General features: G+C 40.8%; 2 protein-coding genes across 2 annotated transcripts in view; one reads left to right on the top strand and one right to left on the bottom strand.

Annotated features, from left to right (window-relative positions):
• The window catches only part of NDUFAF5 (NADH:ubiquinone oxidoreductase complex assembly factor 5), a 43,418-nt gene extending 31,988 nt beyond the window's left edge, over nt 1–11,430 (top strand). Inside the window, 6 exon segments of the mRNA XM_053671135.1 lie at nt 2,515–2,575; nt 8,312–8,343; nt 8,346–8,398; nt 10,613–10,707; nt 11,067–11,149; nt 11,319–11,430. Coding sequence (XP_053527110.1) covers nt 2,515–2,575; nt 8,312–8,343; nt 8,346–8,398; nt 10,613–10,707; nt 11,067–11,149; nt 11,319–11,411 — 417 coding nt within the window. The 3' untranslated portion in view covers nt 11,412–11,430.
• Nucleotides 11,431–26,513: 15,083 nt separating this feature from the next.
• Nucleotides 26,514–26,930, bottom strand: part of SEL1L2 (SEL1L2 adaptor subunit of ERAD E3 ligase) — a 125,210-nt gene continuing 124,793 nt past the window's right edge. The window contains exons 19-20 of the mRNA XM_053671158.1: nt 26,803–26,896; nt 26,514–26,633 (exon numbers count right to left, since the gene is read on the bottom strand). Coding sequence (XP_053527133.1) covers nt 26,514–26,633; nt 26,803–26,896 — 214 coding nt within the window. The remainder of the gene's footprint in view (nt 26,634–26,802; nt 26,897–26,930) is intronic.

Below are 26,930 nucleotides of genomic sequence, written 5' to 3'. Positions count from 1 at the left end.
AGGCATGTGCCTTGACTGGAAATCAAACCAGTAACCTTTAGGGTTTGCACAACGATGGCCAACCAACTGGGCCATACCAGCCAGGGCAGGATCTCTTTTTAAAAATAGTTTTTTTAAGTAGAAAAATCGAAGAAATGGAGTGCCTGGAGATGGTCCTATTAAAAAGTACACACATAGCCTGATCCATGCATATGTTTAAAAAAAGGAAATGAAAAATGTATAGATAGAGAGAATGAGATAAATATAGACTAAGCCTAAAGTGAAAAGAAGGTTCCTCTTCCTGACTTCTGGCACCCTGTCCCTCTCCTTAGAGACAACTTTTGTTAACTGTCTGATGCATCTTTTCAGAACAATTTCCTCATAGACCCAAATACAATGATATCACTGAAAACCTCCATATGCAACTATATATGTATATACACATAGGTACATGCATTTTTTTACTCTTTTTCTATATTGCACTGATTTTTTAAAAATTCAATAACATACCTTGGAGAACTTCCCCTAAAAACATACATCTACTGCATTCTTTTTAACAACTATAGTATTTCATTAAATAGATACACTTTCATTTTAACGAGTTCTCCATTAATGGACATAGAGATTGTTTCCAGTTTTGGGGGGGGTATTTTTTTTAGTCCTTTCAAAGACTGGTGCAATGATTTTGGCACATCTGTCAGGTCAATTTCTAGCAAAGGAATTGCTGGGTCAAAAAAATCTTTGCATTTGAAATTTTGATGGATAGTGTCAAGATACTCTCTAAAAGATAGCATCAGTTTATATGCCCGCTCAACAGTGTATGTGAATTCTGGCTTATCCTTTGTTTTGTACCTCTAAAATTAAAAAAAAAAAAAGTGGTCATTTTGTTTTAAATTTCTTTAAGAATTAAAATGGATGTTTTTGGTAACTGTTCTTTTGGGCTTTGTACTTCATTCTGTGCAACATTAAAGTCTAAAATTAGGAGGAATAGGCAACAGATAAAGTTACAGAACACAGAGATCTAGGTACTTCTGTACACGTAAAATAAGTTTGAGGTAGGTGTGGTACTCTGATTCAAACTTGAAAAAAAGTGGGTGTACTGTATTTTAGGGCTAGTTTTCAATAAGACAAACTGCTAGATCTTAGTGGCTAACACAGAATTTTATTCTATCACAGCCCCATGCTGGTTGGGCAGCCCATCTCCATCTTACAGTTGAGCATTCTCGCCTTTGAGTCTCCTAAGGTCACCAGAGCAAAACAGAGAGACTGGGAAAGGCTCACTAACTCTTTATTACCCTGTCCTCTCCCCCTTTTCTTTGGTCAGAGAAATGCCTATTTGTGGCTGGATATTTGGGGAGCATCAGTAGTCTCTGCCACTGAACCAACAGTAAACTCCTGTGTCAAGCTTCATAAAGAATGGGCCATCATTGCCCAAAAGTTCACTTGAGAAATAAACTGAATGTGTCAGCAGTGCACCCATATCCTTCAGGGCCAGTGCACTAGTGCTGCATTACTGAAGTAGAATGAAAACATCTTGGCAGATAAGCCTTTTTGGCTTGATTCTGGGTGCCACATTTTAAGAGAAGTTGATACTATGTGTAGAAAAATGTAATGAGAACATGTAAGGATCTACTAATTTTGTCTTGAAGACTAATTCTTCTCCCTAAAAAATAATGGTATGGTTGGGGAGGAAAAATTACTCCTCTCTTCTAGGAGTAGAATAGAGTAGAACTCCTCTGTTCTTCTGGCTGGTCTAAGAATTAAATTAATATGAGACAGATCAGTAAGAGAAAATTGTTTAATTTTATATGTAAGGGAACTCTGTAAGAATATGGGGCCCATAGACAGGCAGTTGGGGCTTATATGCATTTTGAATTAAAGAGAAGGGTAGGATTCTGGGACTTCAAAGAGGGGGAAGGAAGTTTACACGGAGTTGGCCAAATATATTTGGTAAACAAATGTTTCCTGTACCATGTGGGCTGCAGAAAGGTCTTTGGTCTTCAAGTCCTGCCAAATTACCCCTCCCACACTTAGCCCATCCTCTGGTCATCCCTGGTGATGGTATTCTTCTTGGACCAGACCCTTTATCAAAATTCTTTTAGGCAGTTAAGGTAAAAAGCTCTTCTGGAGCCTTTTGTTTTTTAAAAACAATCACCCTAAAATAATCCTCATGCTAAAGAGACGTATTTAGGGTGAGAAAGTGGTTTTCCCCTACAGTGTCTTGGCAGAGTTTTTTGATTTGAAGAAGAGGGTAGTGGTTCGCAAAGCACAGAATAGACTTATTCTGTGGTGTTCCCAAAGAAAGAACTAGAACCAGTTTATGGAGGTTTAGAAAAAGTTCTTTTAAAATAGTGAATATTTATTCTGCAATTTGAAGTCATCATAAATCAAGCATAAGTCAAATGACATCTGTGAGGAATATTGTAAAGAAGATTGCTACTTACCGATATTGGTCTGGATAATCTCTCTGGTCTTTTGAATCTGGATTGTTTTGTGATGAACGTCAGATAAATATTTCTCTTTCGTTTTGTATAGGATACTGATGAAATTCAAGTTAACTATCCTGGAATGTTTGAATTAATGGAAGATTTACAAGGTGAGGCACTTTAAAGCATTTTCAGACTCTATTTGATAGGCATATTTTGAGAGCTCACACTGTAGCAAGCCCTGGGGCTAAGCACTAGAGATACATTGGTAAGAAAGCAGGCTGTCTTTTGGAGTTGATAATATAAAATGCATGAGGCAGACATCAGGCACCTACTACAAAGATAAATGTTAAATTAGAATTGTGGTAAGTGCTATGAAGTAGAGGTACATAGTGCTATGACTGCCTGTGAAAGCATGGCAGGACTTGAATGGTGCATTTGAGGATGGGAGAACACATCAGTGACTTTCTTTAGCAAGTTTTGCGGTACAGGTCTAGGCACAAGAAAGTAGGTAGTTGGGGTTCATGTAGGATTGGAGTTTGTCAAGGGGATAGGTCCTGGTCTGAGAAAGTCAATAAAGTCTTATTTGAAGAAGTGGTGATTATGTTATAAAAATATAAAGATGAGTTAACTAGGAGAAGAGGGAAGGAAGTGAGTCCCAGGCCAGGAGAAGAGCATGTGCAAAGGCCCTGTTGCAAGAAAAAGCATGCAAGAATTGAAAGAAGGGTATTTAGGCTAGAATACAGGTAGTAATAGGAAGAGTTGCAGTAGGGTCTTACAGTCCCTATTAGGATGGTTTGTCTTTACCTTAAAATGCCCTTTGAGGAAGGGGGGTTCAGATATCAGATTTGTATTTTAAAAAGAATGGATTGGCAGGTAAACTAGTAGGGAGACATTTCAGTAAAGCTCTGTGAGAGGTGATGGTAGTTTAGACTAAGATGCTGGCAATGGAGATAGAATGAATGGATTCTAGAGATATTTAGGAGGTAAATTTAACAGTTCTTGCTGGTGGATTACATATGCTGTGATAAAGGAGAGTAACATTTCAAACAAAACTTCTGAGTTTTTAGCAAACATAACCTGACATATGGTCTATATCTGTACACAGTGGTAGACCAAGCATGGGCTGGGATAACTCTTGAGTTCGCATTTGGATATGTTGGATTTGAAGTGGTTTGAAATATCTAAGAAGAGATGTCAAGTAGGTGTTTGGGTATGTGGGTTAAAATATTGTGACTCGTGCCCTTGCTGGATAGCTTAGTTGGTTGGAATGTCTTCCTATACACTAAAAAGTTGCAGGCTCAATCCACCAGTCAGGGCACGTACCTAGGTTGTGGGTTGGATCCCTAGTTAAGGCACTACAGGAGGCAGCCTATTCATGTCTCTCTCTCTGTCTCCCTCCCCACCTTTCCTCTTTCTTTAAAAACCAGTAAAACAGCACTGACCATTGTGACTCAGTTGGTTGGATATTGTACCTTAAAGCCAAAGGTCACTGGTTCAGTTCTCTGTCAGGGCACACACCTTAGTTGCAGGTTTGGTCCCTGGTCAGGCTGCATGTGAGAGGTAGCCGATTGGTATTTCTCTCTCATGTCGATGTTTCTCTTCCTCTTTTTCTCCCTCTCTCTAAAAATAAATAAATAATCTTAAAAAAAACCAATAAAATATAGCCTCAGGTGAGGATAAAAAAATTGTGACTCATTTGTGAATAGGCGGCATTTGAAGCAGTTACCTAGGATGAGAGCATGAGTGAGATCATGAGACTGATATTGAGCCTTTGGGAACCTAACATGTAGTGACTGCATAAAAGGATGAGCCCACAAAGGGACTGAGAAAGAAAAGCTAGCAAGGCGGTAAGGAGAAACAACAGAAAAATTTAGTGTTGTCTAAACCAAGGGAGTTCAAAACTGTCTAAAGGGAATCTAAAATGTTTAAAACAAAAGGCGCTAAATCTAAAATGTTTAAAACAAAGGAGCGACGTATGAGCTGAAAAGAAAGTTCATTAGATTCAGGAACAAGAAGGTTATGACCGTGGTGAGAGCTCTTGTGTTGGAGTGATGGGAGTAGAAGCAATGGTAGGTTGAGGCCTAAGTGGAAGATGAGGACAGCAAATATCTACTGTTTTCTCAAGAAGCCTGTGAATAAGAAGTAGGAGATGGAAAGGCTACAGATGTCGGAGGAACAGAAGAGCAGGACATGGGGCGATGTTATAAATGTTGTTTTGTCTTAAGGCTTGAATTTGTTTAACTGCTGATTGAAAGAACCTAAGTGCTTCCATAGTAATGACTCGAGAAGAGAGAAGGGGTAATTGATGTGTCCAATATCTGAGGAGGTGGGAGGGGATGAGATGCAAAGGCTGGGGCAGGATTGACCTCGGATGGGGTGGGGCAGGGCATAAAAGGAGGGGACGAGGGTTAGTTCCAATGGACATAGGCATTTATGTTTGGTACCAGTAAGTTTCCATCTAATGGATATATTTTATCTGTCAAACAGAAAATAGTGTCATATACTGAAAAGGAAAGGATCAGAGGTTTGAGAATTGAGTGGAAATAAATTGCCCTAGTCATTGCGGAGAATAGGAAGTTGAATTGATCAGGGAAAGTTACAGAATTTGAAGGGTATGTTTGAAGTTGGTCAGACACATCTGTGACTTTCTCCAACTACATCAGGCACAAAACGGAAAAGTTAGTTTGGGTTGAGGCCTTGCTAGTTGAGAGTGATGAAAAGACAGAGGCAAAGATAATTCCAAGAGGGGGTTTGGGTAAAAAGGTGAAGGGATTAAGTACAAATTGATAATTATAAAACAGTTGTGTGATATAAAGTACAGTTTAGGGAATATAGTGAATAATATTGTAATGACTTATGTCTAATGGCAGGTGGGTACTAGAATTACTGGGGGAACCACTTCTTAAACTATATAGATGTCTAACCAATATTCTGTATACCCGAAACTAATATAAAGTAATATTGACTGTAATTGAAAAATTTTAAAAAATTCCGAGAGTATAATTGAAATAGTAGGCCGAATAATCTAAGCCGGAAGGAAAGGTAACTAGAAAGAAAGAAAACAATGAGCTGTTAGGTTGGTGAAAAGTAGAGGAGACATGCACAAGTATGCGATCCCAAGGTGGTCAGAAATTGGTTATGGCTGAAATACCGGGACACGCTGGAAGGAGGATATGGTCAGAAAATTGGATATGTGAATTGATGATTTTGGAACATGTTATAGGTGTGTTGGAGAAGTCCATTAGTGATAAGGAGACTAAAAAACCTTAGAGGCCGTGATACTTGATGGTTCATTATTAACATTGAAGTTGCCCAGGGTGGTCGGAGGAAACTGAACCAAGTGGCAAATCCCTTGATGAATGAAAGGATGGACTGGGACCCTCATGTCTGACAAGCTGGAGTGGGGGAGGGTTCTGGCCACAGGGTGTGGGTCCCAGCAGGGCAAGGGTTTTTCACAGGGTGGAGAAGTAATGGCCTGGAAGAGGCTTTGAGCAGCTATAGGATACTGACCCTAGCCTGCAACTGTGAAAGAGATGAGGTCTGCCAAGATTTGAGAGCTACTGGAAAAATGATTTCTCCAAGGAGAGCCTTAGCTTACCTCAGTGAGAATGAGTGAGGCTTGATTTTTTGTTAAACAAATGGCATAAGCAATTTTAATGAGTAGGGGAAGCTGAATGGATTAAAGGTGTGTTCTATGAAACCAGTACTGTATTTACCCAAGGAAACCTTGATCTGGATCCTGAGAAATTAAAGATGATTTAAAGCAAAAGGAAATAGTAAAACAAAAATAAATAGTCTATTTACAGATTTATAGTTTTTTGTGAGCATTATTGCACTCACTTTTCTCAATAGCCTTCTGGTAACCACTTCCTTTCTGATGTATTACAAGTGAGAAAGCTGAGGCCTAAAGAAAACACTTACTTCCTTGTGGAATTAGGTGCCAGACTCTGGCATTGACTCCTGTGCTAGAACGCTTACTTGATTTCTGCTGCTTCTTGTAGCTACCCATTTGTAACAGGTCTGTTTTACCCATTGTCCAGCCTTTGAGAATTACCAAGGGGAAGATGTATAGCTGAAAACTTACCTTTGTAGTCACTATTTATTTATTATAATTTGATAAGGGATTGGCAGCCTTAGCATGCAGCCCAAGGTGACAGGGAACCGATAATAAATCCTGTACCCCCTCCTGAGTACTGCTGCACACACTTGGCTCCCCCTGATGTGATCATGGAGCCCCTTTACCTGAGAGCTTGAGAGATGGTGGTGCATTGGTAATTTATTGTTCAGACTGGAATGATAAAAATTTTTTTCAAATACAGCATTTATTTTTGTTCTATATAATAAATGCTGTGCTCATGATTCATTTCAAGAGAGATGAGAAAGTAGGCCTGTCAGTTGAAAGAGGTTGCCGCCCACTGATCTGAAAATACAGTATTTACTCTATGCTAGGTGTAATTTAATGATATTTTCTAATACCCTAATGTTACAGATGAGCAAATTGAGACATTGAGTCGTTAAGTATCTTGTCCATGGTCACGCTAAGTCTAGACTTATGATTTGAATCCAGAGCCCTATATCACATACTTGATCTGTGTGGGCTTTTTAAAAATTAAGGTAGATAGATGTTCAGTAAAATGCATTAATCTTAAGTATACAGCTGCTCGTAATTTTAACCACCATCCAAACAAAGGTATACAGCATTGCTAGTCACTAGAAGGTTGCCTTGTGCCCCCCTCCCAATTGATAATCTGGGTTTTAAATTGATCATTATTTTGAGAAACTGTTGCTTTTTATTTATCTTTAAGAAGTTTTTTTCAGTGCCCTTATTTCTGCTGTAAAGTCTTTTACACAAATCATGTGTTTTAGTCTCAGGTGTTTCCTGTCCTTAGGAGGATTAAGAGGAATTATATAAAGATAACTTGTAAAAGTGATATTTAACAAAGTAGATATAAACATTAACTGGTTGATTTTATATGCATTCACTTACCATTTATTGAGCATCTACCATGAACCAGCCATTGAGCTAATGATGGAAACACATGGTCCCTGATCTCAGAGAGTTTATGTTATAGTAGAGAGACACAGAGATATAGACAAACATCTCTATTTAGCTGTAAAATGAGATCATTTTTTTTTATAGTACAGGGAGAAAAAGCCCCTAAATCTTAGGGCATAAGGGATGCTTTTGTAGAAGAGGCAGCACCTAAGCTAAAATGAACTTGCCAGGAGAACAAAGGGGTGGGTGCTGATTTGGGGCAGGGCAGGCATTGCATTCCAGGCCAAAGAAATGGCCTGTGTAGAGTTATAGAGATGTAAAAGGATATGTTCTTCCTTAATAAGGAACTGTACAGTATTTCAGTATCGCTTGAACATGTAAAATGGGGAGATGATGGAAAATGATGCAGGATAGTCCATTAGAGTTTTCTAGGTTTTATTAAGTGAGCCTGGTAGTGTCTTAGAAAAGTTTTGCACAGAGGAGCAACAGTCAAATTAGTGTGTTAGAGGGCTCGCTCTGCAGCATTGCGTATGAGTATATTTTATGAGGAAGGTAAGACCAGAGCTAGTATAGTTAACCTGTTGAAATTGAGGCACAGAGAGAAGTAACTTGCTCATGGTGATGTATTTAATAAGTGGTAGATCCAGGATTTAAACCCAGCATAGCAGCCTGACTCAGACCCAAAATCCTTACCCTTCTCCTGAAAGGTCAGAGGGAGCTAAGATAGGAGAATAGTAGTCAGGGGATGAGGAAAGGAAAAGCTTGGGTGACTCCCAGGTGTACGGTTTTGCAGATTGGAAGATAGTACTACCTTCAAATTGGTTTTTGGTATTTTACATTGCATTATACTTTTTTCTTGGTGGTTGTGGTGTTTCTCATTTAAGCTGCCATTATTATTAATTCACAGAAAAATGTCGATTTTACACAGCAAGTTGTGTAAAATATCAGCAGTGAGTGCACGAAAAGTTGTGGAGGCTTTCACAGTAGTTTTAAGGTAAGTTCAGTTGTCGTTGTTTTAGACAATACTCAGTATTGTTCCTAGTAAATCAGAATAAATTACATTTTTTTAAAATAAACAGTTGAACTTCACCTTAAAAACACTGTGAGGCCCTGGCTGGTGTGGCTCAGTGGATTGAGCACTGGCCTGTGAACCAAAGGGTCACCGGTTCGATTCCAGGCCAGGGCACATGCGTGTGTTGTGGGCCAGGTCCTCTGTATGGGGCATGTGAGAGGCAAACACATACTGATATTTCTCTTAAAAGAAAAAAAAAAAACAACACTGTGAGAATCTTAAACAGTTACCTCCTTCCAGATTTTTCTATTATGACAAAGCCCAGAGCTGGTCAGACGTCCACAAATGTATTTCCCAGGTCGTCTTCAGTAAAGGTCCATCAGAATGCATTATGGAGTGTTATCATGCCATTTTGAAGATCACAAATCTGAGTTTCATGGAGGTTAAATTACTTTGCTCCAGGTTATGAAAGAGTCAGAACTGGGATTTTGATCCCAAATTCTAGACTCTGTGCAGGAGAAGGGGAGTTCAGGGCGGCTGTGCACTTCCCTGTGAGGGGAGGGTGGGCTGCACTAGCAGCAGAGTTTCTGTCTCTGCTGTGCAGGAGTGCTCTTGAATCCCTGCATCAGAAGGAGCATTATGCCTGGGTTAGACCTAGGTCAGACCTTCAGAAAAAGCATTATGCCTAGTAATCTTAATTAGTATATCCTAATAACAATTATTTAGAAAGCATTTCATGGAAATGCATTATGTATTTACATTAAAAAATTAAACCTGTTTCTCACTGGTGCTGCCTGCTAACTAATGTGTCATGGCAGCAGGAAGTTAAGCAGAAGCGAGAGCACCACAGCCATTAGCAGCAATAGACTCTTCCAATGTGAGTCCCCATTTACCTCTGGTGCCCTGATACAGTTGATACTATATAGGAGAATGTTTTAAAATGAGATTATGTAGTGGGTCTAAAATGTTAGCATTAGAAGCCTTAGAGATGATCTAGTCTGGCCACTTTAAAGACCCAGAGCAACTGGTCTAAGATCATCTAGCTGCTTTGTGACAGCATGAATAAGATCCACCCTTTTCTTCATGATGATTAATCTCCTGGTTCGTCTGTCTGTTGGCCTTCATGAAGTGGGACTGTTTAACTCACAGGATGAGAGACATTGCTTTTAGTATCAGAGATTCATTATTTTAGGGAATGATGGGAGCCTTTATGATTGGAAAGAGCGAGGTTTACTTACTACAGCTAATTTGTTGATTGTTTTCAAGAAGGCCATTGAAAACTTGGGAGATTATTGTTTGTAAAATAATAATGAACATTGATATTGAGAAGTTTATTGGTTTTCTTTTGTGAAAGTAGAAAAACAAAATCAAGAAACTGATTTTTGCTTTCTTGTAGTATATACGAGTATATGGAGAATATATATAAAGGATTTTTGCTTTTGAATTTTTTTAAATTTTGAAGACTAGTTTAAAATCTGGCCTTTCAAAGTAATTTTGTCTAAGTATATGCATAAAGAAGAATCAAATATATAACACTAATTTTTAATGAACAATAGAATAATATTAACCCCAGCCTTTAGTTATCAACTTAGCAGAAAGAAATCTAAAAATAAATTTTTAAACATTTAGGATAGTACCCCTGAAAAGAATGTACTTAATTTTTTCCTAATGTTTTCTTAGATGAGTGAAGAATTATAAAATTTGGAAACCCATCAGCTTTGGTATAATCTAATGAGCGTCAGAGCTCTTTTCCAAGTTTCATGATCATATTAGTCACGGCTTAGAAGGAGTAAGGCATTGTAGCACTGTCCTGTCCTTTGAAGAGCAGCTAAAAGGGACATAAAATGTGGCATCCTTGGAAAGGCACTTGCCAATCCTGATGACTCACCTGGAGGGCCACTCACCTCAATTTTTGCCCAGCTGGCTCACTTTGGACCATCACTGACAAATAAAATGTGCTTATGGGCATAGCCTCCTGAAATTTGACTTCTCTACTTGTCTTAATACCCAGAAGCTTCAGGTATTTTTGCCTTAGTCACTAAGAAGCCTCGCTACATTCTGAGAGCAAAATGAGATTATTTAGTTGTTTTACATGACTATTAGGGAATGGTGTACTGTTGGATGGCATAAGGTTAAATCTGAGGTATCGATTGAGCTGCTCAGGGTATTTGCTGTATGATCTCAAACTGCTTGTAGTGTATTTTTAGGTATGGGTGAGAGCAACTGCGCGTGGAATAGAAAAGCTCTCCTGCACCGGGACACGATGCTGGCAGCTGCAGCTGTGTACAGAGGTAGGGAAGCCCATTGGTCTGCTACCCGGACACACTTGTCTGCTCCTGGGGAACTTGTCCCTTGTCATGTTTCTCTCTCACAGTTGCCAGTGCTTTTTCCTTTCCTGTTCAGGCACCATCAGACTTCTTGTCCTTCCTTCAAAACACAGACCCTATAGCTCTGTATCCCTTTTCCAAACAGTCCTTACTATTTCCATACTACCAATTTCTCAGGTATTGAGGATTTTCAGGTGAGGCATTTCTAGAATCCTGCGAGCATCCTAATATCCATTTGTCTTTTGAGGACGTGACTTTTATCAAGCAAATTATTTTTCCTACTGGCATTTTTTTCAGACTATAACCATTATTTGTCTTCATAGAAATGTACAGAAATGAGGATGGTTCGGTACCTGCCACATATCAGATCTATTACATGATAGGATGGAAATATCATGATTCACAGGTAACAGCACAACAAATCACTTTTCTTAGTGTGTGTATGTTCCCATTTGCTTTTTATTGTTTGTTTACTTAGGGAGGGGGATTTTTAAAAAATGTAAAACAGCATAAAGGTGTTTAGGACTATATATTTATCTATTTCTAATATCTTTAATCTTTATTATTATTTTCAGGCAAGACCGGCTGAAAGAGGTTCTGCAACTGTGTCATTTGGAGAGCTAGGAAAAATAAACAATCTTATGTCACAGGGGAAAAAATCACAATAAATATTTTATTCATTGTTAACGTGGTCCAGAATTTTTATCAGAGATGATCAGCTTTCATCGAAAATTATTACATGTTGAAGCAAGAAGCAATATATTAGCTATTTACTGACAGACTTTTCAAATAATTAGAGTAACCTAAAGCTGCACTGTGTTTAGTAACCACTTCAGTTCACATGGTTTCTGTTCCTGTGTAGACACTGTTACCCAGTGATTGGATTGCCTTGTGTGCACATTCAGCCGAAAAGCAAGAAGATATTTCTCTGAAAAACCCACAGATGTGTTCACATATACACATGGCTGACATGTTGGGAAAACATGACACATGCTGGCACTTTGTACCTTCTCCTGAGCTTCTGTTATTTCTGTAAGAGGACCTGAGCTTCTGTTATTTCTGTAAGAGGACCACAGCAGTGGGAATGAGGGGAAGGACAAGTTGGTAGGTTCTCTAGAGTTTTGGCTCCCTTAGAATAAAAATAGACTTTGTATAATGACTATTGTGAGATACTTAAGCCAAAATTATTTGTCACATTGTTGTCTTTGTCATGAAGAGAGCAGAGGTTTATGTACCTCTCCAGAGCTATTACATAGTTTTTTACTTCAGAAGAATGTGTACCTTTATTGAATCCTTCCTTAATTTTTTTAAAGCACCAGAATTCTAATCATATTTCTTTTTTTACCTCCAGAACCTGGGTGGGACCCCCATGGCCTTCCTTAGGATAACTAAGGAGGCAAAATCACATATAAAATTGTCTACACAGTGATGAAAAGTGCTGTTTGTTGTTTGACTTTCCTTTGTCATTTCAGGCCTTTGGCACTGTTATTTTAATCCAAGTCTACTAGTAGTGATCAAAAGTATTTGGAAGCACTTAAGCTCAGATAGCTTAATATAGGGCAAGAAGGAAGGAGGGATGAAGGTGGGGAATACGCAAGAGTGAGTGTGAGTTTGTTCTCACCAGTCAGTCAGTAGTGAGCAATTTGCTGTCCTTTTCATTTAGCCGGGGATGATCCCAGCCTTTCTTCAGCTCCACTAAGTTATTACAGCATTTGCTTCTCTCTCTCCTGTCTACCTTCCCTCCCTTTCCCATACAAATAGCAGGATCTTCCTGGATAGGGGCTGTGTCTTACCCTAGCAAAGTACTCATAGATAGTCCATTACATTTGAATTAAATTATGTGGAAAAGTGTGGGGGAAACTTTGCCTGCAAGTCTCCCATCTGCCACGGATGAAAATAACACTACCAAGACACGAACTGCTTGGGGAGGAAAGGTGGTCAATCTCTCACAGGAGAAGGACCAAGAACCCCTTCCTCAAGGGCTTTTATTAGGTTCATAACACACAGGAATACAGGTAAAGCTCATCAATCAATGTCAGGCAGCCAGGATCAAACAATAGATAACATTTAAAGAAATCTGAGGGCTTAATCTGTGTCAGTGTCTGTCAGGTAAGGGGGTTGCAAAAACTTCAGGAGACATACTCATTTCCTGCTCGGACCCTTATCATATGAATGAAAGCACTCTTAGCAGAGCAGGCTTTGCAGGACTTTACGAACTTTTTCTTACGCCTCATCACCCCAGAACCTGCTCTAGCCAACAAGGGGCTGTACCGCCTCCCCCATCATAGGTTTTTAGGCTTCAGTGGATTAGAGCCAGGAAGCGCTTCTCCCAGATGGAAATGGGGACTCGGGCTATGTCAGAATAGCCAAGAAGCGAGGGTCCATTACTCCCTCTTTGCCGCAGCCCCGAGTCCTGCCATGATGGTCTCCCAAGTGATCGTGTCTGGCTTAGTTTGCCCCCCCTCTGAGGGGTCTTACCCATCACTGACTAACTGACCAAGCACTGGGGGCCAGAGATGGATGAAGCAGAAGCCGCACCCCTGCCAGGGAGATAAGCTTTGTCTCTTTTGTGGCTCACAGTCCGGAGGTCGCTCACTGAGCCTTGTCCATGGGGGCAGTTACAACTCCTGAAACCAGGCAGAGTGGTTCCCAACAAAAGAGTACCCTTTGGAAGACTAAGTTACAGTTAAAAACCAAAGTTTTGTAAGAAAAACTTCAGTTAGAAAACTCATTGATATTAGAAGCTGGCATATTCTTGGTAGTTTTTTTGTTTTGAACACAGGAAAAAAATACCTAGGAAGTAGAATTTGGGAAAGGTTTTTTTCTTTTTAAAGCCTAATTTTTAGAATTTAAAGGGAGAAGAGAACCTGTGTATTAAAGTGCAAACTGGTGACCGAGGAACAGAGAGACTCCGTTTGTCTGTTTTTCTTAAAGGACATGTGTTAAATGTGAGGGACAGTAGTACAATCATTTATTTTAATGTAGCAGTAGCAAAATTGTTTTTTAAGTTAATGTCTGCTTGAAGTATCATGCTTTAATTGTTTGGAAACTTCAGGAAATTCATTTTTCTGAATCATCCTGTTAAGTAACAAAACTTTTTAAAATGTCTTCTCAAAAATGTGTCTAAAATATGTTACATTCTTAAGCAGTGTGTGGAACACAACCATTTCTTTGTAACTCCACATTATTGTCATAAATCAAGTTGTACTGCACCGCTTGTTTCTGACTGACTGGCCCCAAGAATGACACTGTTTGTTTTGTGTTTCTTTTCCAACACTTAACTTGCTGCCAGCTGTCAATCTTAGTACAAATGTGAACATTCGTGGGTCACTTCTTGCCCTTTCTGACCGGCTGTAAGATCAGAATCCAGATGGGAAGGTTTCTGTAAGTAATGTATAAGGTGAGAAAGAGGACTCTTCTTTGGAGTAAAGCACATGGGCTTTGTCGGTTCCCTTGACAAATGAGGGTTGAGGTCCTCGTGCCAGGCTTTTTCAGCTGTCGGTCTAACAAGGCTTCACTGTGTGACACTGGGACATCTTTTGGCTGCTGGAAGACTTTTCGGATTATTTCCTGGTCTTTGGTAATGTTCCAGGTTGCTGGCCTGGAGATTTCAGAGGTGGCAGTGTGCACAAAAATGTATATTTATGAACAAGATTGTTTGCTTTATAGAAAGAACTGCAGGATTTGTTGAGATGGAAGCTACCTATAGACATCAATTATGTGATATGATTATAAAAAGTTAACAGAAGGGTTAACGCATGAAGAATCTATGAAGTGAGTTTTGTTTTTCAAATGCTTTAGTACAATTTTTATCCACTAGGTGGGAAACACAGTATGGCCTGTACTGAAGACATACACAGTTCTTATACTCTGTATACATCTCTTAAGTAAGGATGGAATAAAAGTATTTTACCATTATTGACTCCTATGTAGGAAAGAAATGATTATTAATTGATAACTGGGAAAAAGAAGGGTACTTAGACTGGTGATTATTATTTCTTCATAGGTTATTTTGCTTCTCGCCTAAGAAGAGAGGTTATATACTTTAGTGCTAGGGGTTGGGGTGTTTTGTTATTGTTGCCATTAATAATGTGAAGTTTGTCTAAAGGAAACTGAACATAAGTGGACCTGCCCTTCCAGAAATTGATATACTTGAATTCTCTGCCTGGATATTTGACAGATATTTATCTTGTTGGTTAAAATGTTAATTTGAAAATAATGGAAGGTGCAGTGGGCACTGATAAGTTCATAACAGATAATGAAATAATGCTTTATCTGTGGTGGTTCTAAAATCTACCACCATTTTTTGGATATGCATCTCTCTAAAAGGTGGAGCTTCCTTGCCCTCCTTTTGCATATGGACTGAATTTAGCGATACCCTTCCAACAAATAGAGTAAGGAGGTCAATGTGTGTCACTTATGGTAACAAGAGGCATTGCTTCCTCCTTGCTCTGTCTGGGGTTCCTCACTTGGGGAAAGCTGGCTGCCATCTTGTGAGGGCACCCAAGCAGCACAGTGGAGGAGACGTAGGGGTGAGGCCAGCCACTGCCATGGGAGTGAGCCATCTGGAGGCAGGGCTGACTGTGACTCCTGCTCACACCTGATGGCAACCTCATGAGAGACCCTAAGCCAGAACCACCCTGAGAAGCACCCCTAAATATCTCATCCACTAAAACTGTGAGATAATAAATGTTTGTATTTAAGCCACTTTTGTTTGGAGTAATTTATTAACATGCAATAGATAATTAATTTACTCTTTTTGAAAAATGTTGGGTGCGAGGGTATACCAAGTTAGTAATCTGATAAAACAGCTTGCTCATTTGAAATCATGTAGAGTCAACATAAATCACTATATTGCATTTGTTCTCAGGGAAAACCTTGAGTTGGACCTTGAGTTGACTCCACAGTATCTCAAAATAGAACTAACCTCCCAAGGCGCATTCAGAAAGCCTCAAATTTCACTTCCTAAGAACATCAGATCAATTTTCTGGAAGTCTGACTGGGGCTAGTCCAGAATGAAACCAGAGAATTTGAGAGCACTCTCACCTTGAGAATGCAGTGAGCTGAACAGCTGTGTGGTTTCCTCAGTGCCCTCCTGCCTTAGCTGTTGAGGGCCTGGCAACTTGTCATCAGGATGGGCTTGTTACCAGACTCTCAGCTGTGCTACATGCTGTGGAATAGTTGAGGGATTTTAATTTTTTAAATTTTTTATGTATTTCTATGTTGTAGACCGCTCTGCCTGATTTTAGGAATTGTATCTCTACCCCTTGTGGCTAAGGGCAAGAGAGGACCTTTGGAATGCCAGCTGCAGGGGACAAAGCCTGTCTCTGGTAGCAAACGCTGCCTCAGTTCCTCTCCCTGCCCCCAAAGCTTGGTCAGAAGTCAATGACAGGTAAGGCCCCTCACAGCGGGGGGCAACCTAGGCCAGACTGGATCACTTGGGAGGCCTTCATGGAAGGACTCAGGGGGCTGCAACAAAGAGCAATGGACTCTCACCTCCCCCCCTTTGTCAAAGCCCGAGTCCCCGTGTTCTCTGGGAGAAGCGCTTCCTGGCTCTATTCCCCTTAAATCTGAATACCTGTTGGGGAGGGTGCAGCTCCTTGCCTTGCTAGAGCGGATCCTGGGGAAAAATCTGGCATCACAAAGATTTCCTGATAAACCTGTGAAATCTGCTCTGCTAAGTGCTTTCATTCATATGATAATGGTTCGAGAGGAAATGAGTATGTCTCCCAAAGTTTCTGCAACTCTCTTCCTGACACTGACTCAGACTCTGAAGCCCTCAGATTTCTTTGATATATTATCTACTGTTTGATCCTTGCCGCCCTGTGTGCCTATGTATTAACAACCAATAAAAGGCTATGGAAGAGGGCGCTCGGGGCCTTTTTCTCCTTGGAGGAACTGGGTGCTGCTGGCCTTTGTCTCCCCTGAGAAACTGGCCACAGCCCACTCCTCCTCACCAAACAGATCTAGCATGTTTCTGTCATTCATTCACTCGTGTCCGTGGCACCAGGGGAACTCGCGAAAAAGTTGCTCCTACATTTCTATACTTACTCATTTTTTTAGTTGAGACCTTTTTAAAAGCCAGAGTTGATCCTGTCTTGCTAGCCATAGCTGAAACAAGGCAAAGGTAAGGAAGGAGCCTGAACTTTCAAAGTGGCAAATGTAGTCTGTCCAGTCTCCACACACCTTGTACAAGGATCTCGTGCTTGTGCTCAGGATGCCTGTTCTGGTTCTGTCGGAGCCAGCCCTGCAGAAGAATAACCAGAATAGTTCCAGTCTAAACTGCACTCTGCTTAGGTTGAGGATGGGAAACAGAGGGAGGAAAATCCCACAGAATTTCCAGCTCTTGCCTAAACAAACACTGGAAATAGAGGGAAGGGCAGGGACTGTGAGCCAGGTGGTCTGGGTTTATTTAGTCCTGGCCCTACTGGTTTCTAAGTCTGAGGCAAACTCCCTCTGTCTGACCTCAGGATTTTCATCTGTAAGATTACAGGTTTGGTGCTTAGTCTCAAAGGAGGCCACAGGCCTGCCTTCCACGTTCCTAAGGGGCTTTTCAAACAAAACATTTCCACCTTCCTTTTTTCGGTTAAGAATTGTGGCCCTAGGGAGCCCCCATCACTGAGGGAAGCATGGGACATCTATCATGTTATGGTGGGAAAATGGCTGTGGGCCACTGGGCAGGGTAACCTCAGGAGCCTTCAGTCTGATCCCAGGGCCTGGGTCTACAGACATAAGGAATAGGACTTCTCTCTTATTTTACCATGTTTTGAGATTCCACATTGATGTTTTGGACATTTCTGCTCAGAGTTAACTTTCATTTCAGCTGAGGATAAGGTTTGAGAAGGTGAACACAGTGTGTTTTACCTTCAGTCCCCTAATAAAAGTGACCCAGAATGCATTATTGCTTTAAGCTTCTGGGCCACAATGAGGGGCTCCAGACCCCACAACATGCAGCATTGACTGCTTCTACATTTTCCTCACAGGTACCGATCATTTAGCATTTGTTAAGTGTTCCTCAATTTTCCAGAAAGCTCCCAGTTGGTTATCTAGGTGACAAGGTCCCAAGTACAAGTCACCTGAAAAGGAGATGCTCAGGCTTCAAGTGTCTGGAGGACCAAGTAAAGAAATATATATGAAGGCACCTCGGGGTCTGTGAATCAGGTTGTCTGCATCATGTGTTGAAAGCCAGCTGAACATTCATTCTCCAAGGCAGCTTCGTTCACCCTGTCCAAAGGCATCATGACGAGAGTTGGTAAACCCTTCCTTAAAAGTTAGTGTGTACTACACTCTTGCCAGACGGTGTGCTAAGCCTTCGTTACGCACTTTTGTTTCATTCTCACAGCTCCCTCTGAAGTAGATATTAGTACTATTATCCCCATATTTCATGAGGAAATAGGCTTAAAGAGGTAAATTCTCCAGGGTCGGTCACAATGGTAGTTAGCAAGTGACTTCAGTCTTATATGTGACAAAGTTAGTGCAATAGACAATTTTATTATGCTGCCTTCTTTTAGAGGCCAAAGCCTTCTGTGAACTACCAGTCTGGCCCTCCATGTTCTCCCTCCTGCCATATGTCCCACCCAGTATATGGGAACCAGACAAGTGATTCCATCCCCTGTCTCCTACACAGGATCAGCCCTGTGCTTGAGTCTGTCCCTGTGGAGCTGCCCACCCTCTAAAGTCGGCTGGGCCTCTCTCTCTCTCTAAGCTCAGTCATTCTTTAAATCCAGCTCAAGTTCATCTTGCTTTCTTGTCCTAGGCCATCTTGAACTTTTGTTAGTTCCATCTTTTTAGCACTTTTTACATTATTTCTTATCCATGAGTTCTCTTCAGCTAAGTGTTCAGCTCTTTGGGAACTGGCATTGCTGTAACCAGGGTTCCATCAGCAGCAGAAAGGCCCAGTTTGAGTCACTGCCAGGCAGACAGTGGGGGGACCCCCTGCATAGCAAACAGCAGGAGATTGGCAAGACAGGCAAGGCTGTTAGCTTCAGACACATTCAGCTGCATATTTCTAGGATCAGCCACTGGGTTGGGTTTTAAGGCAACATCCTTACTTCAGTGAATCTGGGTATCATGCAAAGCAGTTGGACCTGGATAATGGGGGGAGGAATACAACTGCTGGTACTGGGACACAGGAAAGGGCTCGTCCTAGAGAATGAGGATAGAATTGCCATGGGAAGTCAAAGCAGGGCCTGCTGCAGAGCTGACTGGATATTACACTGGAATAGTAGGTCTTGAGTCCAGGGTAGATGTCCAGCTGTCATTAGATACCAGGGAAGCCCAGTAGAGTAATTAGTAAAATCAGATCCTCCCAATGAACCCTCTTTCTACCACTGACCAGCTTACCTTGCATAAGTTAATTGCTATGCAACAAGTCATTTTTAGAAGTGTTAGTACAATGCCTAGCAGAGAATAAGTGTCATACTTATTTTCTTGGCTTAGCCAAACTCATAAGATGTCTTGCATGCCTGGTACACTATCTTTTAAAAAAATCCTTTTAAAAGATAAAAATTTATTTATTTATTTTTAGACAGAGGGGAAGGGAGAGAGAGAGGTAGAGAAACATCAATGTCTGGTTACCTCTCATGCGCCCCCTACTGGGGACCTGGCCCATAACCCAGGCATGTGCCCTGACTGGGGATTGAACCAGCAACCCTTTGGTTCACAGGCTGGCACTCAATGCACTGAGCCACACCGGCCAGGGATCTTTAACTAAATATTAATAGGTGTTAAAAGAAGGTAGGGGTTGGAGGAAGGGGAAAAGAAGAGTTTCCAGAGGTAAATAGGGTTGGAAAAGCTGGGTTAGATAGAATTAAATGTATCTTTCCTTTAAGGCTTCTCAAACCTGTAGTATGCTCATGTTGTGAATCTGCCACAGGAGCCTGTATTTTATGGCATCTTCCAGACCTAGTGATCCAGTACACTACCAGGATGTACCTTGCAAGACCTAGAAACAGTTTTGGAAAACATTAGCCTTGTACAATGCTAGGCATTGTAGAGATGTTGAATAATTTGAATAGTTTCAGGAAAACTTACATTCAGTTATCAGAATCCATTCACCTGCAAAATTGTTTATGAACTTTCTCAAAGTAGTCCAGTGCAGTAGTTAAGAGGATGACTCTGACCCTGGCTGGTGTGGCTTGGTGGATTGAGTGCTGGCCTGCTGAGAAGTCACTGGTTCAATTACCAGTCACAGCACCTGCCTGGATTGTGGGCCGGGTCCCTGCAGCAGAAAGGTCCCTGGTTGGTGTGTGGGAGAGGCAACTGATCAATGTATCTCTCTTTCTTCCTCCCTCTCTTCCTCCTCTTTCTAAAAAATAAATAAAATCTTTTTAAAAAGAGAGAATGGACTCTGAACCAGGTTGTCCTGACTGTGTGGCCTTGGAATAGTTAGTTGACCCCAGTTGCCTCTTCTGTAAAGGAAGGAAGATGATATAATATCCTCCTGGGAAGGTAGTTGTGAAGATCAAGTGAGTTAGTAATCCATTTGGTGAGAACAGTACCTGGCACATAATAAGCACGATATGTTAGCTATTCAAGACACAATGAATTTTGGAGAAGTTTTTGAGAATTATTGACTGCTGTTGTGATGCTACCTTACAGTTTGTCCTATGTACATTTTGCTCTGCTCACACAAGAAGATTGATTAATCAACATACAGCTTAAGGTCACTGTCCCTTTTTATTTTATTTTTTATTTATTGATTTGAGAGTGAGAGATTGATTTGTTCTACTTATTTATGCATTCATTTGTTGATAATTGTATCTGCCCTGACTGTGGATCAAACCTACAATTTTGGTGAATTGGGATGATGCTCTAACCAACTGAGCTACCTGGCTGGGGCCTTGTCCTCCTTTATTAAAAAGAATAAATCAGAAGACCTCATATAGCTGTTTTACCTCTATGCCAAAATCCAAATCTCAAATCTAAGAGATTTATTCTAATGCTCTATTAGGGGAAGGTTGTATGTTCCCTTTTTTTAAAGGCACTTTATCTTTACCTAGACATTATTTTCTTATTAATTAAATACAAGTTAGGATAATTCATTTCATACATGCATGCACCACAAAAAAAAAGTTTCCATACCAAAACAGGCACAAATACTGGATGAAATTAATTGGGTGGAAGGAAAAAAAAGCTAAGAATCAAATCTGAGCCAAAAGTATTCTTGCCACACATGAAAAGATTTAGGAACATTTTTTTTGGTTATAGATCTTAATTTTTCACCTGAAAGACTAGATTGGAATTATGAAATTTTGAGCTATACCATAATCTTGTTTTGCAGTTAAGGGAACTGAGTCCCACAGGCCTCATTTGCCTGAGGTCAGTAGTTGGTGGTGAAGAGACAGATCTGGAAGTAGTTGTTCCAAAGTCCTGTCCAGAGGCCTGGGGCAGGCTTGATGCCATTCACACAAACCCTGCAGAGCTAGGGCCCAGCTGCCTCCCCTACACAGGAGGTAGAGTCCTGAAAGTTACAGCAAATGAACTTGGTTGAGGTCCCTAGGCCAGCTCTGCATTCCAAGGGCCTTTGGTATTGAGTCCTTTGTGAAACCGAGAATCACCCCTTACACTGAACTTATTTGGAACAAAGTTTTGTGTTGTAGATATGGTAGAGCTCAACCTGGGCTGCATGTTGAGAACTGAAAACAAAATGTGCTTTCTGGCTCCCACTCCTAGAAATTTTGGTTTAATTTGGCATCGGGAATTTTAAAAGTTATAGACCCTGCTCCAGACCACAACTTTCCTAAGGAGAGAAAACTGTATGAATCACAGATAGATCCCATTTGAATCTTTCTTCTGTTGTAGTTGAGAATTGTGAAGGATTTCAGCTGCTGTGTTGGTTATAAAACATATAACATGTGAATTTCATGACGGGCTTGTGCTGGAGTGGAAAGCTCTGTAAAACTGGGATGGGGTGAAGGAAGGACAAGCTCATCTATCTGTACTCACTGAGCACCTTCTATATATGAGGCTCTGGACACCTAGAGGTGAGAAGGACCTAATCGTTGCCCTTGCAGTATTACCAGCGGGGATGACTGGGGACCACAATAAAGCTGACGTTGTGTACTTTCTTGCAACTAAAAGTACTTTGATTGAGACTCTTAGTGTAGGCACTGTGCAAAATAGGGCATGCCGATCCTCAGATAAATAGGGCGTGGCACCTGCTTTTATTTCAGTGGTGTAGGTTAACACAGGCCCTCAACTGTAGTTCAAGGTAGAATATGAGAGATGTCAGAAAAGAGGTCTGGCCAGAGCACCTCAGGAGTTCAGAGGAGAAAGATGACATGAAGTCTTTGTGTGGTGGGGTGAGTGCCCTTGGGGAAGGCTTTTTTCTGTTTTGCAATCATTTCACCAATTCACTAGGCATCTGCGAGGGCTCAGCCATGGTGCCAGGGGCTGGGGTGTAGTGATGGAAGAACCTCTGCCATCCAGGGGCCTCCCATCAGGTGGAACAGAGCAAATAACAATACAGGATTTCTTCAAATCTAAGTCCTATTCATTTTCAGTGCTATTCATATCCTAATTTAGGAAATGTTAAAATTTGGAAAGAAATTTTAGAATTAATGAATTAAGGTAGTAACATATAAACCAGAGTGCTACCATGGACACGACACTGTCCTGAGTGCTTACACATAGCAAGTTCTGCTTAATGGAAGACAATTATTTGAATGACAAGGGCCTTGCTCTGATTAGGGCTGTGAATGAATGAATGAATGAATGAATGACTACTAGAAAGATAAACTCTCTGTCCCTCACCCTTGGATCATCTGGTGAAGAGAGTGCTTTATCTAAGAACATAGATCTTTACAAATGGTTATTTTAAAACTTTAGTGTTATCGAGGAAACAGCCACTAAGAGATAAATGTCTTAGCAATGATCCCATTTCTGATTCCCTTTTCCAAAATTATCCTTGCTATATTTTTAAGAACTTTGGAAGTAACTTGCCTACATTAAACAGCATTCTGTTGGTATTTATATTCAATATTAAAAATGTATTATATTTAAAGATTCATTTAGGGAAAATTAACATCTCTATATTTGGCATCTTTCTATTTAAACACAAGATATATTTTTGCACTTATTCAGATCTTATAGATGATTGTTTAAATCATTACATCATTTCACATTTCTTTTTTTATAATTCCAGTTCTTTCTTTGGCATTAATTAGGAGGACTTGTCATCTTAAAATTTGAAGAACCTTAGGGGAGAGATCTAGGTCCTCCTGAATTAATTAATTCACTCAGTTAAAAAATAGTTGAGGCCAATTATGTACAGGGACAGTGCTACTTGTTACAGAAACAACGTTGAATAAAAAGGGATCCCTGTTCCCAGAGTGTATAATCTATAAATAGGTATTTATTTTATTCCCAGCTTGTTTATTATTCATCTCTGTATCTTCTGGTATATTTAATGTGATTTTTCCTTAGACTCTTTCCTGGTTTAGGTTTTTTAAAAGCACACCCCAAGACAAGAATTTGGGTACAGGCAGTTTGCTTGGAGAGGGAGTGGGAAGGTGAAGGAGCAAGAAGTAGAAGGGAGGAAAGCCAATAAAAAAAAAAGTGCTAATGAGCAGGTCCCTACAGTGGACAACTGGAGCTCAATCCTGGTGGGTACCTTCTGAGAGACTCTACAGAAAATACTCTGAATCAGCCCATCAAGGGGCAAGGAAACTGGGGAATTCCTGTTTTTTTTTTATGGGGACATTAACTCCCGGGCACATCTGGCCTGCCCTGTGTGGCCAAGAATGCTCTTGTAGCCAAAGATTCTCCTCAGCCAGAGGAATGCAGGTGCTTGAAGTAGGAAGCCATAGATAACAGGGGACTGTCTGTGGAAGTTGCAGGTGATCTCAGAACAGGGCTGAGGGGACGCTGATGGCATCCACTATACACACTGTCCATCTGGAACAGGGAGCAATCTTTGGGAAGTGTATTTACACAGAGTGGGGGAGGGGAGATAATGGGAGAGAAAATCAGACGGTGTGGAAAGTCAGTGTAGCTCAGGACAATCATGATAGTGTTGACCAATATTATCGATTTCTCACAATCAATATTTCACATTCCATTTTGAGTCGTCAGTGAATCCCATGGCAAGGTTAGTGATGCCTTTTGGATTTTGTGAGTTGGCAGGGTTTCCTCTGCAATGCTTTTGGAACATAATAGGAAAAGGATTTTTCAAAAAAAGCTTACCTAAATGTGTAACACTTATCTACTTTAATATTTTAAGTGGAGAAATAAAAAAATAATAATAGTTATGACTTTGAAAGCTCTATTTGACAATAAGTGAACATGAGGCAGGGGACATAATGGAAGAAAGAGCACTGCCTTCAGTGTTGGCTCTGAGTTTGATCCTAAATCTTTCCACTAACTGGCAGTGTGACCTTGGACAGGATGCTGATCTGCCCTAGGAGCCAGAAAGTCCTTATCTGGAAAATGCCACAGTACCTTCAGCAGAATATTTCCTTTGGGTTTTTCCCAAAGCAGACCCTGAGGAGAGACGCTTTTGGAGCTGAAGAGTTGGGGGAACTTGTAAACTTCAGCTATATTGTGCCTCTGGAAATGCATGGTCAGCACATGGCTATTTCCATTCGTTAGTTCCAGTGGAATCGCTATTTTTAGTTTTATGATTTTTTTCTTGTTAATAACAAGCAAGCTATTGTTAGAGTGGCACACTTATTGTTGCTATGGGTTGTTACCTTTTCTCATAAATAGGATGAGTCTTAGGGAAGGTGAGTAGTTTTTCTTTGTTGAGCATATACAAGCAAAATACTCGATGGGAAAAAAAGAATTTGTTCTGGCAGAGTAAGGAACGAGGGAAGGACAGGAGTGGTGTGGGAAACCTGTAGCCTCACATGATGGAAAGTTTAATGTAAAATCCAAGGCTCATGTCTCTACCCTCCCCTACTTTTCTTTCTTCTTTTTTATTCCTGGGTTTTTTTGAGGGGAGGGTTTGGGTAATGGTTCTAAATAAAGAAAACTAAGTGCTTTTTCTGATGCCTCAGGTGTTTTTTTTGTGGCTGTGATATAGAGTTGGCAAACACTATTTTGGTGAACTTGTTACAAACTTGCACTGTAGACCTTTAGCAAGGGCACACTTTCTCAGAGCAGAGAAAGAATCGAGCATTTTTCAGCTGTGCCTGCGTGTACATTCATTTGTGTGTGTGTCTTCCGGGCTGAGGAAGAGAGGAGGAGGACCTCTTTTCCTCCTTCCAAACAGACGTCTAGGCTTCTTCAGTCTGAAAGATGGGAAGACAAAGAAAGCCAGGCATGAATCCAATTAGTCTGTCCAAACCTTGTCTTCCAAGATAAGCAGCTCAATATCTGAGCTGCATCTTTTCTTATGCCAATATTTGTATGGAAATTTACATAACATTTGGTAGAGTATTTTTTAATATTTTTATTATTGATTAGAGAGAGAGAGAGATATCAATTTGTCGTTCCACTTAATTTATGCATTTGTTGGTTGATTCTTGTATGTTTCCCAATCAGGGATGGAATTGGCAACCTTGGCATATTGAGATGACTCTCTAACCAACTGAGCTACCCAGCCAGGGCCCCTTAAGCAGTATTTTTCTAGTTGGTTAAATATGGCTTCAAATTCTTTGCTGTTCCTCCCACTGAGAGGTGGAGACTAATGTTTAACCAATAGAATGTGCCAGAAGCAGTGTTTAGAACTTCTGAAGCTAAATCTTAGAAAGCCTGTAGCTTTTGCCTGGGTCTCTATGAACACTGTCTTGGAGTGAGTCTTGAATGATAAAAATGACCACTATTGTATCTACCCGTTGAAGAGGTCACATGTGACATCTAGGTATTCAGGTCAACACTCACAGCTGAGGCCGGCCTGCCAGTCAGGGTGCCAGGGACATGAATAAAACTGTTTTACACTCTCTAGAACAGCCTGCCTACCAGGTGAACGCCTCGTTGATGTTCTGTGGGACAGGAGAATTACACAGCCATGCCATGCCCAAATCCCTGAGATATAATAAAATGATTATTGTTTTAAGTCACTAAGTTTTGGAGTAGTTGGTTAAGCAGCAAGAGATAATTGGAATAGTAATATAGAGAAAAGAACATATTTTGGAGTCAGTTCTGGAGTCAAATTCTAGCTTCATTGTTTATCATTATGTAATCACATTAGTATGAGATGTTAATGAGTGATATAGTTTCCTCCTGTGTGCAAGAGGTAGCTATATCTACCTCCCAGCCTTGTCATGAAGATGAAAGGAGAGAACTGGGTCTGGCACGCGGTGAGTGTTCCTTTCTCCTCTTTTGAGCCTCATCATACCCTCCTTTGGTCGCTTTCTGGGATTCCCAGGGAGGGGACTGCAGCTCTTGGCACCCTCGCCCCAGCTTTCCTCAGGGGTTTGTTCTCTTTAATCTCTTCCCCAGCCACCCATGGCCATACCTGTTAAAAACCACCATTTAAGACACAGGGGAAAAGCACAGAATTCCAAAAGTGTGTCCTCATAAAATGACCATGGAACCCTGTTCTAGAAAAAAAAAATGATCGACTTGACCTTTTAATACTGTACTTGAACAGCTACTCCACTTTAACAAAGAATCAGGGAAGGAAATATAGAGGAAATAAGGAGTTACAAAGAGAATTAGTTGGGTGTTTTTGGTTTTTTTTTTTGAGAAGCTTCCTTGTAGATAACAGACTACCTGTTTTTTACTTGAATCTATCAGAAGCAGGAAAGAGAATAGGGGGTGAGACTAGCAAAACCAGGACATAGGAGTGGCTTACAGGTGGAGGCTCTTTCTCCCTCTGTCAGTCATCACGAGGTCGCCCAGGTGCCAGCAGGTGCCCATCCAGGCTCCATGGTAACGGGAGCTGTCACAGCAGTGGCTCCAGAGAAGAGGCCCAGAATGGACATCTGAATGACAAGCCTTTGCTCCTATTTATTTGGAACAATGAGCTGACGTAAAAACTTTGTGAGTCACGCTGCTGTTGCTCCTATGTTCCAGGCAGTGTTCTACCCTACACAACAAGTCACAAAAAGTTACTCCCTTTCACCCCTGCCCCCAGATGTTTTCACATGCTTTACCTCCAAGAAGACTATTTACCATCCAGGCTTGGAGCCAGGTCTCACCCACTGTGCCTTTCACACTCTCCTCTTTGCTTTTATCCTTGTCTGTGTTGTACTCACATTCCGGACACCTGTGAGATATTTTATAATGGCATGGCTGGCCTG

Source organism: Artibeus jamaicensis, unplaced genomic scaffold (assembly GCF_021234435.1).
Source record: "Artibeus jamaicensis isolate MK-2021 breed Jamaican fruit bat unplaced genomic scaffold, CSHL_Jam_final contig_685, whole genome shotgun sequence".
In the NCBI taxonomy this organism is placed as follows: Eukaryota; Metazoa; Chordata; class Mammalia; order Chiroptera; family Phyllostomidae; genus Artibeus; species Artibeus jamaicensis.
Note: the sequence above shows the minus strand (reverse complement) of the source record. Positions and strands in the feature narration are given on the sequence as shown.